The 14,215-nt window shown below is 40.8% G+C and overlaps 2 protein-coding genes across 9 annotated transcripts in view; one reads left to right on the top strand and one right to left on the bottom strand.

Annotated features, from left to right (window-relative positions):
• CAGE1 (cancer antigen 1) overlaps positions 1-13,690 on the bottom strand; it is an 84,588-nt gene extending 70,898 nt beyond the window's left edge. For all 7 annotated transcript variants that reach the window (XM_027844565.1, XM_027844162.1, XM_027844388.1 and 4 more), the window contains exon 1: positions 13,445-13,690. In XM_027844565.1, the coding sequence (XP_027700366.1) occupies positions 13,445-13,466 (22 nt within the window). In that variant the 5' untranslated portion in view covers positions 13,467-13,690. The remainder of the gene's footprint in view (positions 1-13,444) is intronic.
• A 289-nt stretch (positions 13,691-13,979) lies between these two features.
• The window catches only part of RIOK1 (RIO kinase 1), a 38,868-nt gene continuing 38,632 nt past the window's right edge, over positions 13,980-14,215 (top strand). The window contains exon 1 of one of the 2 annotated variants that reach the window (XM_027862876.1): positions 13,980-14,188. The gene's annotated coding sequence lies outside the window, so the exon portion shown is untranslated. The remainder of the gene's footprint in view (positions 14,189-14,215) is intronic. The other variant, XM_027862968.1, reaches the window with a different exon arrangement.

The following is a 14,215-nucleotide window of genomic DNA, read 5'->3' as shown; positions in this document are numbered from 1 at the left end:
CCTGTTCTTGAAGCAATAGCTGTTATTGATTGATTTTACCCAGTTTTTTCCATCAATCAATCAATAATCTATTACTGCTAGGCACTGTGCCAAGTAAGCACTTTTGGTCCCATCCTGCCTCAACCTGGGCCTTGCCCTGGATCTTTAATCCTTCACTGTGCCTGTTTTTTCTCATCTGCTCTAAATCATGTTCAGATCTCCCAATACCAAAAACAAACAAAAAATCTTAACCCTTCTCCCCCATCCAATCTCTCTTGCTTTTTTTTCCCCCAGCCAAAGACAAGGTTTATTAGAACATCCGTCACATTGGGCAGACTCTTAAGGAGTGTGAACATGGGTAAGCAGTGGCTAGATTTTAAGAATCTAAGCAGTGGCTAGATTATAAGAATCCCAGCATCTTAATAGAGACAAGATGGACCTTATATACAGAAGGACTGTGGGAGGGATCTAGGAGTGGATCTGAATGGGAGTGGCCAGTAAACTGAGGTGAACAGGACTCCTGCTACCTGGACAATGGAGCCTAGTTAGGATTAAGTGTGGGAAATGGCCAGGGGCCATAGGGCAGTCTAGTCTAGGTTAAGGGTAACAGAATTGGGAGATTGGGTGTAGCCACAATGAAAGGCCAGTTGATGGGATTATAGCCTCAGGCGAACACCAGAGATTTGGCCAAGTGGGAAAGTCCAGGATTTTTCCTTTCTGGGGTCTAGATCCCAACCCCATCATTTACCCCTCAAACAAATGGAACCCAAATTCTTTTGGTAAGGGGCGAAGGTTTTGGCTTCTGAAACTGCTTCCTGCTGGCAAGAGGTGTAGAGTTGTCCCTGCCTCAAGGGGGTCCCAAAGAGGAGGTTGACTGGAACCAAGCACAGGCTGCATCCAGGGAAGGATGGGGGGACATTGGCTGGTACTCGCTGTTACCAACTGTAGGTGAATGGCCTGTAGTCTGGAAGACATAAATCTGACAGAAAAGCCTGCAGGGACTAGATTTAGGGCCCAACTTTTAGAGGACAAAACATCCTTAGCTCTGTTTGGATTCAGATAATTCAGTTTTCCAACCATGCAGTATCAAATCCACCTCATAGCCAGACTCAGGAATAGCCAGGTGGGTAACATTCCCTTTCAAAGGAATATAATGGGGAAACTGAGCCAAGAGGATCCCATCCTAGACTAAGGCTAAAATTGTCCTCTCAGCTTTTCCCCAGTGCTGACCTCCCACCAGTATCACATTCTGAGTAGCTTGTGGCATTTCTCTCTGGTGGTAGATTGATTATCGATGTATTATGATCCATCAGACAACTCAAAATAAAATCCTAGGAGTTTTTACCTCAAACAACAAGTTTCATTAATCACAGCTTAGGAAAAACTTTTCCAGGATTTATATCTCAGACTTAAATTTGTCCTGGTGTACAAAGTCAATCGTTAGAGATTTCTATATACTTGCAAATTCTTAACAAGCCATACATAATCCAAACAAGCTTTCTGACTAGTTTACACATTAAAACAATAACCAACAATAGCCAAATTATTTCAGCGGTAACCAAATTATGAAAAGTTGCTTGATGTAACTGACACAAAAAGTTCACCAATTTGAAACCTGAAACAAACCCCTTACCAATCAGGTGACTTCAGTTTTGTTAAATGCATTTCCAAATTACTTTACACAGAGAATCAACATCTCATCATTAATAGTTAAAACTACAAATTTAAAAGAGCATGCTTACCCAAGTTCAGAGGCTAGTTTCTTTACCTTGAGCAGGATGTGCTGAACCTGGGTGATACTTCCAGGGAAAGGTTGCCCTAGGGCCCAAGATCATTGCCAGGGGGGCCCACACTGTAGCTGCTGCCCCTCCCCCCTCCTGCCTTTCCCAGGAAGGGGAGGGCGAAATCAAAGGTGAGGGGTAAAGGGTAAAACTCTCTTCTCCTATGAGAGGGGTTAACAGATACCCTCTTGACTCAAGGGAAGGGAGTGGGAGAAAGGAGTGACCAAGATATTTTCATCTGTTCTAACTTTTTCCCTGTAACCTCCATGAAGGAGGATTCAGGAGTGTAGAGGGAAGGGAGTAAGTAAGCCTCAGGGAACCAAAAAGCAACTGCAGTTTTTCCCCAATTCTCTAGTGCTGAGAGAACTGACAGAATTGAACATACACTTCCGGATAGGGCAACCTATCCTTGTCTTCTATGCTGCAGAAGGTGTACCCAGGTCCATGACCTTCAACTGACCCAGTGGACTGGGAGCCTGAGAGCGTCAGGCCCAGTGCTAGACAGCCTCGTAACTGTCTGCCCAAAAAGCACCTCCAAGCCTTGGTGCTTGGAGAGTGACCCCAACTGCAAAGCAGGAAAGGAGGGGAGAGAGGAGGCATACATACCTTCCTGTCTTGGCAGGCGAAGAACTTGGGGTTAGGCAGTTTCCCCGGACGGGTCACCAAAATGATGAGTTTTAGAGGTGTAGGGGTACTAGGACCCCAAAATCACAACACGTGGATCCTGCTCGAAAGAATTCGACCCAAGCTTTCTTTCAGTCAAAGACAAGGTTTATTAGAACATCCATCATATTAAGCAGACTCTTAAGGAGTCTGAACATGGGTAAGCAGTGGCTAGATTTTAAGAATCTAAGCAGTGTCTAGATTGTAAGAATCCTAGCCTCTCTCTTCCTTTTCACAATTAAAAAAAAAGTTTTCTGAATCTGCCCCTTCCACTTCCCTATCACCTGTTCTTTCCTCAACCTGTGCAATTCAGTGTCTAAACTCTACTAAATCCGTTCTCTTAATATTCACCAAATGATCTTGTAAACACCAAGTCAAACAAACAACTTCTGTCTTCATCCTCCTTCACCTTCTGCAGTGCTGGATACTGCTGCAATCCCTGCCTTTTTCTCCCTTGATTTGTCCAGATTCCACATTCACTTGATTTCTCCTACTTCTTTAACTGCTCCTTCTCTGTCTCCTTTGCTGGTCATCCTCTTCCTGACCCTTTACAGTGGGTGTTCTCAAAGGTTCTGTCCTTGACACCTCTTTTCCCTTACACTCTTTCCCTTAGCAATTCCATTCACCCCTATAACTTTATCATGTCTAACCAAATGAACTTTGACCTTCCTTCCTAGAGTTAGATCTATTATCTACTAGGACACCTCCATCAAGAAACCTACTAATACCTCAAACTCAACATGTCCCAAACATAACTTTTTATTTTTCTTCAAAAATTGTTTCTCCTCTGACTTCATTCTCCCCTATATTTAAAAATTTTACTTTGGAATGATAGCTCATTGATTTTCTCCTCTTCTCACCATATATACATGTATGTGTGTGTGTATATATATGTGTGTGTGTGTATACATATATATATACACACACACACATATATATGGTGAGACATACACACACACACACACACACACACAAAATACTTGCCAAATCCTCTTCAATCTCTCACATCATCTGTCTCCTCTCTTTTCATCTTAGTATAGGCCCTCATTTTCCTGCCCTGTCTACTGCAAAAGACTCCTAACTGGTCTTCCTACTGTCACTTCCCCTCCAGTTAGTCTTTTAATTAAACAGATTATTTATCAAGTACTTCACTATTATTCGAACAATTGGCTCATTCCCTGCTGCCTAGAAACAGGTTTTTCCCATTCTTAAAAAACAACAGCCCTCCAATACTCCTTCCTACCATTCCCTCCATTTACCTTCCTGTATCTTTTCTCCTTTATGCAAACTCCAAAAAAATAATAACAACAATCTACCTACACTCACTGCCTTCACTTTTTCCTCTTCTCAACCACTCTTTGACCCCTAGTAATTTGGCTTCCAACTTCAATGCTCAACTGAAACCACTCTCTCCAAAATTACCAATGATCTTTTTTTCTGATTATATTACATTTTATCTATTGATTTTTCAATTACATTTGTATTCAGTGTTTTATTTTTTCCCAGTTACATGCAAAAACAATCCTCAACATTCATTTTTAAAACTTTTGAGTTCCAAATGCTCTCCTCTCCCGTCTTCTCTTCCCCCTCCCCACCACTATTGAGAAGGCAAGCAATTTGATATAGGTTATACATGTGTAGTCATACAAAACATATCCATAATAGTCATGTTGTGAAAGAAAATATAGACATAAAAAAAAATCAAGAAAAATAAAGAAAGGTTAAAAAAGTATGCTTCAATGTGTATTCAGACACCATCAGATCTTTCTCTGGGGATGGATAGCATTTTTCATCATAAGCCCTTCAGAGTTGTCCAGAATCATTGTATTGCTGAGAATAGCTAAGTCACTCACAGCTGATTTTAAAATATTGCTGTTACTTTGTACATAGTACATTTCACTTTCTATCAGCCATGCAAGTCTTTCCAGTTTTTTCTGAGAGCAACCTGTTCATCATTTCTTACAACAGTATTCCATAATAATCACATACCACAACTTGTTCAGTCATTTCCCAATTGATGGGCATTTGCTCAATTTCTAATTCTTTCCCCCCAGAAAAGAGTTGCTATATTTTTGTACACAAAGATCCTTTTCCTTTTTTTTTTTTTCAATCTCTTTTGGGATTTGCCTAGTAGTGGCATTGCTAGGCTAAAGGGTATGCATGGTTTTATAGCCCTTTGGGCATAGTTCCAAATTGCCCTACAGAATGGTTGAAATCAGTTCATAACTCCACCAACAGTACATTAATGTCTCATTTTTCCCGACATCCCCTCCAACATTTGTCTTTTGTCATTTGTCAACATTTTCCTTTTCTGTCCTATTATCTAATCTAATAGGTATGAGGTAGTACCTCAGAATTGTTTTAATTTGCAATTCTCCAATCAATAGAGTATTTTTTCATATGGCTATAGATAGCTTTAATTAATTACTTCATCTGAAAACTGATCATACTTTTGATCATTTATCAATTGGGGAATGGATCTTATTTTTTATAAATTTGATTCAGTTCTCTGTTTGAGAAATTAAGCCTTTGTCAGAGAACCTGGCTTCAAAATTTTTTTTAGTTACCATTGCTAACTGTATTTTCCTCTATCCTATTCCCTCCCTGCCCCCATTTACTCTATTCCCTCTCTCTTTTCATCCTGTCCCTCCTCAAAAGTATTTGCTTCTGACTATGCCTTCCCCAGATCTGCCCTCTCTTCTGTCACATTCCCTTCTCTTATTCCCTTCCCTTCCTACTTTCCTGTAGGGCAAAGTAGATTTCTACACCCAAGTAAGTGTGTATGTTATTCCCTCTTTGAGCCAATTCTGATGAGAGTAAAGTTCACTCACTCCTCCTCACCTCCCCCCTCTTCCCCTCCACTGTAAAAGCTTTTTCTTGCCTCTTTTAAGTAAAATAATTTATCCCATTCTCTTTCTCCCTTTCTATTTCTCCCAGTACATTCCTCTCTCATTCCTTAATTTTATTTTTTAGATATCATCCCTTCATATTCAACTCACACTTGTGTCCTTTGTCTATATATACTCCTAACTACCCTAATAATGAAAAAGGTCTTACGAATTATAAAATCATCTTCCCATGTAGAAATGTAAACAGTTTAACCCCATTAAGTCCTTTATTATTTCCCTTTCCTATTTACCTTTTTATGCTTGAGTCTTGTATTTGAAAGTCAAATTTTCTATTCAGTTCTAGTCTTTTCATCAAGAATCTTGAAGGTTCATTATCTCACTGAATGTCCATTTTCCCCTGAAGGATTATATTCAATTTTGCTGGGTAGGTGATTCTTAGATGTAATTCTAGCTCCTTTGACCTCTGGAATATCATATTCCAAGCCCTCCTTATCCTTTAACGTAGAAGCTGCTAAATCTTGTGTTATCCTGATTGTGTTTCCACAATACTTGAATTGCTTCTTTCTGGCTGCTTGCAATATTTTCTCCTTGACCTGGGAACTCTGGAATTTGGCTACAATATTCTTAGGAGTTTTCCTTTGGGAATCTCTTTCAGGATGTGATCAGTAGATTCTTTCAATTTCTATTTTGCTCTATGTTTCTAGAATATCAGGGCAGTTTTCCTTTATAATTTCTTGAAAGATGATGTCTAGGCTCTTTTTTTGATTATGGCTTTCAGATAGACCAATAATTTTTAAATTATCTCTCCTGGATCTATTTTCCTGGTCAGTTGTTTTTCCAAGAAGATATTTCACATTGTTTTCTATTTTTTCATTCTTTTGAATTTGTTTTACAGTGTCTTGATTTCTCATAAAGTCACTAGCTTCCATTTGCTCCATTCTAATTTTTAAGGAATTATTTTCTTCAGTGAGCTTTTGGGCCTCCTTTTTCATTTGGCCAATTCTACTTTTTAAGGCATTCTGCTCCTCATTAGCTTTTTGGACCTCTTTTACCATTTGGCCTAGTCTGTTTTTTAAGGTGTTATTTTCTTCAGTATTTTTTGTGTCTCCTTTACCAAGCTGTTGACTCTTCTTTCATTTTTTTTGTGCATCACTCTCATTTCTCTTCCTAATTTCTCTTCTCCCTCTCTTATTTGAGTTTCAAAATCCTTTTTGAGCTCTTCCCTGGCCTGAGATCAATTAATATTTTTCTTGGAGGTTTTGGATGTAGGAGTTTTGACTTTGTTGTCTTCTTTCGAGCGTGTGTTTTGATCTTCTTTGTCACCATAGTAACTTTCTGTAGTCAGAGTTTTTTTTCCTGTTGTTTGTTCACTTTCCCAGCCTATTACTTGACTTCTAACTTTGTTAAAATAGGGCTCTGCTTCCAGGGTGGAGGGTGTGCTGTCCCAAGCTTCAGGGGTTTTGTGCAGCTGTTTTCAGAGATACTTCTAGGGACCTGTAAGTTTTCAGTTCTTCCAAAGTGGTATGAACTAAGGAGAGGTGTTTACTACTCTCTAGCCTGTGTTCTGGTCTGTGAGTGACCACAAGCACTCTTTTCTTCCCTGGAATTGTGAGGAGGGACCCCCTTCTCTGTGGTCACAAGCTCTGCTATGTTAGTGCTCCTCCTCACCCTGGGACTTCCACCCAGGATGCAAACCAGATCAGAGTATGGGCAAAGTAACACAGTCCTGCCTCAGTGCTAGCAAAAGGACCCCTGTAATCTCTTTCTGACCAGCTGTTTGGTCCCCTTACTGTTTGTGGGCTGAGAGCTCTGGAAGCAGCTGCCGATGCTGCTGATTTAGTCACTCCCAAGATCTACTCCTGGTTTGCTGTGGCCAGGGCTGTGCTGGTGTGGCCTGCGCTGGACTGTGCTCCACTCTCACCCAAGTGCGACAGATCTTTTCTATTGACTTTCTCAACTCTCTTTGGCATCTATGGGCTGAGAGGTCTGGAAATTGCACTGCTGCCAGTGATTCAGTCACCCGGAGGCCTGCTCCAGGTTTGCTGAGGTGCATCTGCACTGTGGCCTATGCTGGGCTTTGCTCCTCTCTCACCCTGGTGCAACAGACCTTTTCTGCCAACCTTCCAAGTTGCCTTGGGCTGGAAATTTCTTTCACTCCATCTTTTGGTGGGTTCTGTGGCTCTAGAATTTGTTTAGTCATTTTTAACAAAAGATATTTGGAGGGGTTTTGGAGACAGCTCAGGTAAGTCCTTTCCTTTACTCTGTCATCTGGGCTCTGCCCCTACAATGATCTCTTAATTTCCAAATCCAATGATTTTTCTCATTCTTTATCCTCTGCAGCATTTAGAATTGCTGATCACTCTTTCCTCCTGCATACTTTCACCTTTGTAGGTGTTAAAAAAAAATTTTTTTTTTCTAAAAAGAAAATTCTGAGACTTATTACTTCCCAGTGAAAATGATTTAATAGCAAAGCTAACAAGTTGCCATTAAATCAGATCAACTAATTCCTCAGTAATTAGTAACAATCTGACAAGTTTACAGAGCTTATCTTTATAACAGAAAAAAAGGAACTACATTCATAGGCCCATTCATAGGATTTTCAGAGAAGTAGGCAGATTTGTAATATTTGGCTGCTGGACCTGTCAGGGCTTAATGGGGAGTTTCTAGCGTAGGATAACTGCTACATTCAATATTTCATTAGTTTGGAATTTGTGTCTATCATCCTGTGAATTTTTTCTGTAGAATCTTTCAGTGGTCTTGTAAGGATTTCTACTATGGGTCTATGAAGCTCACTGAAAAAGAAGAACTAAATTACTAACAAGAACTCGTGGTGAGCTGAGAAGCAACCCCTACTCTCCAGTTGTCTGTAAAGGGAACTTGACCTTTAGTAAAGAGTCCTGTAATATCTGAGCTTAATTCTATGATTATTTTATTTCATCCATAGATATATTTCCTATTGTAACTTATTTACTATGAAATCTTATCAAAATATCTATTCACTAAATCTATAAGTAATTTAGGCTTAAGGGAACATTTATACTAGCTTAACTCTTCCTAGGGAAAGGAAACCTAATCCTTCAGTCAAACTAAGATAAATCAAAGTAATTAATGTTAAGAGGTCATCCTTTTCATGGGTTTTTGTGGTATTGATTTCTCTTGATTCTCTTCCTCTCTGCATGCTTGATCATTATCCATCTTCTCTCATTCCCTAACTCTGGAGTTAACAGAAAGCTTAATCCTGCCCCCTCTTTTATTTTATCCTCTCTTTATATGCTATCCATATGATTTGACTTCATCAGCTCCCAGGGCATTATCATCTCTATGTAAATACCTATTCAATTATAGGTCTAGTGCAACTTATCTTGTTCAATTGTAGGAATCGGGAGAAAACTTTATTGCATTGTTTGAACCTAGCCCTTTGTGGCTGGGAAACCACATGCTGTTCAGAGACCCTTAACCAAGGACCTACGTTATGCTGACCAGAAACTCAGATCCAAAGACTGATGCAAGGAATTATCTCACAGGTATAGATCAACCAACTCATATGTCTTATCTGAAAACTGGTCCTATGCTGATCAATCATTATTTCTAAGGGACCTTATCAGGTCCTTCTGACTCCTCTCACAGCTGCCAAACTTGCGAGTGTGGACTCCTGGATCATCTAAAGAAAATTCATGCTCCTGACTGGATGGCAGAACCCTCTGGGGACCTCAATGTTTATCTAGTATGGACCTAGAAGCAGACAACACAAAGATGATACAGCTGTCCCAAGATTCCAGATGAGGGCTGAGTATACTGTCATAATTTTTTTCTGTTCCCTTTGTTATGTGCCTAACCACCAAGGCCCTGATTTATGTATGTGTTGGCCTTTTCTCTCTCTACATTTTTGGTGGTCCTACCTGGGACACACCTCCTCAATAGGTCCCCTCAAGAACTAAAACTCCTAGGATAAAAATGCCATTCCATCATTGCTAAGGGGAAGGGCTAACAAATTGTTGGATTTGCCACCTTTACCCCTAAGCTCACCAACCTAAGCCTACAGCTGTCCCTAAACTCAACATCTCATCCTGGCCCAACTGGCCTCTTGTGACATCTTGGCTTATACCTGCCTCTCCTTTATTGGCCAGAATGGGAGGAGTTCTTTCAGACCCCTTCCCTTTGGCCAAAAGGGGGAAACGTCAGAATCCCCACGCCAAGGCCACTCCTCTCTTTTTACTATTAAGAGACACATTGTTTTCCAGAGCTAAGGCCCAGCAATCAAGTTGTGCCCTGAGCTTGGTGTAACAAAAGTCCTTTGTGCTCACCCTCTAGATGAACTCAGCCACTGCAAAATCCCAGAATTGTTTCACATCGGCACCAAGTGGTCTCTGTGCTCAGACAAGCACCTGTAATACCCATGTTCTGGTCAGGAAGTCCTGCTATGAATCAAACGTGTCTCACTGTTGCTGCTATTCCTCACTATCAGGGTTATGGCTCACTGAATAGCCACTAGTGTACGTATTGAGATTTGCCCACACTAAAGCCATCTCCTACTAGAGGAGGCCCCGGCTCATGTATGTAGTTTCTTTCCTCCAACAGAATAATGAAAGCTTTTTGCTTACAACCACTTTTAGCTCTTTGGTTTTATTTTGTTTTTAGAGTTAACTACATGTGGTTTTGATAACCTATGTGAGCGCTCTGTTTTTTGTTTTGTTTTTTCTTAAGAGTTAACAGCAGTTGCAGAGCTGCTGTGGCTTTTTGGTCATTTGTTATCAGGGTTCACATTTTTAACTTCAAGTTAAGAGGCTTGTATTTTATAAGCAATCCTGAGTCTTCAAGATAGTTAGCTCTCTTGGCACTCAAAATCCTTCACAGCCTGACACTGCTTTTTATCTCCAGTCTTATCATAACTTTATGGGCACTGTACTCCAGCTAAACTTGGTTACTGTCTGTTCCTACCTCCCCATACACTAACTTCCTGGAGCCCTCATCTTTGCTGAAGCTATTCCCCACTTCTAGAAAGGATACCCAACACGCCATCTCTGCTTTCTCACTTCCCCCTGCACCCCCAAAGAATTCACAGTACTTAGTTGGCACTTCTCTTAGGCATTTAATTCATATATTAGTCATCCTTTTAGTTATTTGTGTAGCTATCTTATTTAAATATTTTATTGATGTTCACTAGTTGGTGGGCTCCATTAGGTGGAAGCTCGTCTCATTTAGTCTTTTTATGTATCCAAGCACCTTGCGTAAGGACTCCGAGTAAATAAGATCAATCAGCAGACATTTATTATGCTTCTACAACATGCCAAGTATTACGTTAGACACTGGGGACATAAAGACAAAAGAAGAAAAAGAAACTTCTGCCTTCAAGGAGCTTACATTCTCTTAGGGGAGAAAATATGTACAAATATAAGTATATACTGAACATAATACAGAATAAACACAAATTAAATACAGGTGGGTAGCAGATAGAAGTGAGAGATTCGATAAGACAAAGGGTGGAGTGATTTTTGGGCGGAAGGCCAAAGCAAAGGCACAGAGATAGGAACTAGAGTACCATGTGTGACCAACAGAGAGAAGGTCAGTTTAGCCGGACCTTAGATGGCAGAAGGGAAATAACATACAAGGAGTCTGGAAAAAGAGGGTGGAGATTGGTTGTGAAAAGTATTAAAAGCCAGATAATTTTATATTTTATTCTAAAGGCAACAAATAGAGAGTTTTTGGAGTTTATTAAGGAGGAGAGCAACATCTTCAGAGCTTTACTTAAAAAAAAAAATCAGCTCAGAAGTTGCATGGAAGATGGATTGGCATAAGGAGAGGCCTGAGGCAGGGAGACCAATTAAGACATCATTCCAAAGGTTCAGGCACATGGTGGAAAGCCTTAATTAAGGTGGTTCTGTGTAAGAAGAAAGAAAGGGATGGATACAAAAGATATCATGGAGATAAAAATGCTTAAGACTTGGCAAATGATCGATATGTGGGATGAAACAATGAGAAGTTGAGGATAACATCCACATTATAAACCTGTATGACTAGAAGAATGGCACTAACTATAACAGCCAAGTTTGGTTGACCAATCAGTTCAAGAACAAAGATAATGAATTTTGTTTTGGACATGATAAAGATACTTAAAGGACATTCCTTTGGAAATATTCAATAGGTGGGTGTTATTTACAAACTAGACTTCAGGAGAAAAACTAGGGACTTGATCTATAGATCTGAGAGTCAATCAATCAACATCTATTAAGCCCCTACTATATATCAGATACTGCTAAGTACTGGGGCTACAAAAGAGGCAAAAGAAAGTCCCTGTCCTCAAAGACTTAAAATTTAATGGGAGAGACAACATTAAAAAATTATGCAAAGCAAGCTATATATAGGTGGATTTTAGTTGGATCTTAAAGGAAGTCAGGGAGGTCAGGAGTTGGAGCAGAGGAGGGAGAGTGTTCCAGGCATGGGGGACAGCCTCCTTACTGCTCCCTTTCCTCTCCCATGCCACTCTCCTTTGAGGGAGTATTGCCTTTCTCTCCTCCCATGAGACCTCCCCTTTCTGCTATAACCCTTAAATACCCAAGGCCTTGCTGGCATTGTTGGCCTCCTTCGAACTCTGTACAAGAAGGGACCCAGCATGCATGTTCCTGCTTTCCCTTGTAATAAAATAAGTTTCGACTTAAATCTTTTGGAGTTGTGACTACTGGTGAACAGTTGTGAGCCTGAGGCATTGGGAAGACGGTGTTGCCCTCTATAGTAATAGGGAAGGTAAGAGGAGAGAGGGCAGCTAAGTGGCACGGTAGAGAAGAGTGCTGGGCCTGGAGTCAGGAAGATGAGTCTTTCCAAGTTCAAATATAGCCTCTGACACTTACTAGCTATGTGACCTTGGGCAAGTCACTTAACCCTGTGTTTGCCTCAGTTTCCTCATCTGTAAATGAGCTGGAGAAGGAAATGACAAACCACTCAAGTATCTTTGCCAAGAAAACCCAAATAGGGTTACATAGAGCTAGACATGACTGGACAACCAAAAAGGAGGGCAGGGTTTAGGGGGAAGAAAATGAGTTCTGTTTTGTTATGAGTTTAAAGTGTCTCCTGGAATCCAGTTTTAGATGTCTGAAAGGCAGTTGGATATGCAAGATTGGAGAACATCAGAGAGATTTGGGCAAGATAGGTAGATTTGAGAATTATTAGCATAGAAATTTTAATTAAATCCATAGGGATTGATGAGATCTCCAATAATTAAGCCCACGAGAGATGACGTCACCACGAAAGAAAAGAGAAAAAGGCCAAGGACAAACATTACCACAGTTGGAGGGTATACCCACTTTTCAGAATTTGGATATCGCTGATAATCCAGCAAAGGAAATGGAGAAGAGGTCAGATGAGTAACAGGTAGGAAAACCAGGAGGAAGCAATGAATGATGTGAAAACTAAGAGGAGAGAGTATATACGAATATAAGAGGGTCAACACACTCAAATGCATCTGACAGGTCAAGAAGAATGGAGAATGAGAGAACATCAGAATTCACATTAGCAACTTTGGAGAGAACAGCTCTGATTGGGTGATGAGCCCAAAACTAGATTGCAAAGGGTAAGATAATATATGTAAAGTACTCAGCACCCCATAAACCTGTATAAATGTGAGTTTGGCATTCAAAGCTTGTTGAATTTTAAAAAGTGCTCTAGTCTAACAATTTTGCTTGAGGACTCAAATTTCTAGTTTACCCTCGGTATCCGTCCACTCTTCACAGTGAAGCAAACCTTCCCCCCCATACCTGAGCAAAACTCTTAAAAAAACAAAATACAGAGCCTGAGTTAAGCTTACTTCCCCTCCCCCCATTTTCTGTTTTCTCTTTTTATGCTCTGGGCTTCAACAACATAGTACCCCCTCTTTTTTTCACTAGCTATATACCTGAATTCGTTTACTCCAACGCTCTTCTTCTAAAAATACAAATGTTACATTAATGCTCTTTAAAAAAAAAAAAGTGCAGTCCTTCCTCCCCTATCCCCCAAATCAGTCCTTCTCTGTAAAAGTAGTTAATTAAAAAAAAAAAAAAAAAAACCAACATAATTGACCACGTCGGACAACCTGTAATATACCGCATTCCGAATCTGTAACACACCACCCCTTTCCAGAGAGGCAAAATACATTCCTGCTCTTTTTTAAAGATAGAGTTAAAGCGGTGGCTCTGCACTTACAGGAAAACACTAGAAGATTCATCGCTTTCTTTAGGAGTATTGTTTTTCATTTTTCAAAGCTCTTTCACATTTCTTTTTTGTTGGTCACCAAAGCCCCCCAACAGGTTTTAAAAATGCTCATGTGCTCACTTTCGGGCTCCATTGAGCGTTCCTGGGTCTGCGGCCCGGGTCTAGTGCTTCGTTCCTCCCGTGCGGGGGAAGAGAGATGTGGGACCTCTTAATCCCACATAGAGCTTTGGAAAATGAAAGCAGTTGGAAGCCGGCAGAACAAGGATTCCACTGTCTTGACACCTGTCCTCGTTCAGCCAATCCCAGAGGAGAGAACGAGCCTTACCCGTTCTCTCTAGCCCCTGCCCTCTCCCACGTGTCTCCCGAAGTTCAGGGCGTGGATTGGTTGCAGCTGTACAGGAAGGGGGCGGAGCAAGCGACTGGGTTTGTCTGTATTCTACACTTTATTTGCTCCGGCAGTTGTGACTTAGGTTGCTAAGTTTCCGTCTGCAAGTTCTTATCCCAGAGCTAGACGTAGTTAAAGGAATTTTTGTTTATGTTCACTATCGTTAGCCAACCGGTGGCGTCGTTTGGGGGCGTTGTTAAACAATAAATGTCCCTTTCGGCTCTCCGTACTTCTTGAGTTCCAGTCGTTCTGCTCTACGTGGGGAGGACACGGCCTGGGCGGAAGGGTAGGGTGGATCAGAGACCACGTGGATCCTCTGTGTTGCCAGGGAGTGGTGTCCCCGACAAGTGGTGTCCCCGACAAGTGGTGTCCCCGAC

The sequence above is a fragment of the Vombatus ursinus genome, unplaced genomic scaffold (assembly GCF_900497805.2).
Source record: "Vombatus ursinus unplaced genomic scaffold, bare-nosed wombat genome assembly UNPS02000577.1, whole genome shotgun sequence".
Classification (NCBI taxonomy): Eukaryota; Metazoa; Chordata; class Mammalia; order Diprotodontia; family Vombatidae; genus Vombatus; species Vombatus ursinus.
This window is presented reverse-complemented; position numbering and strand designations above follow the sequence as displayed.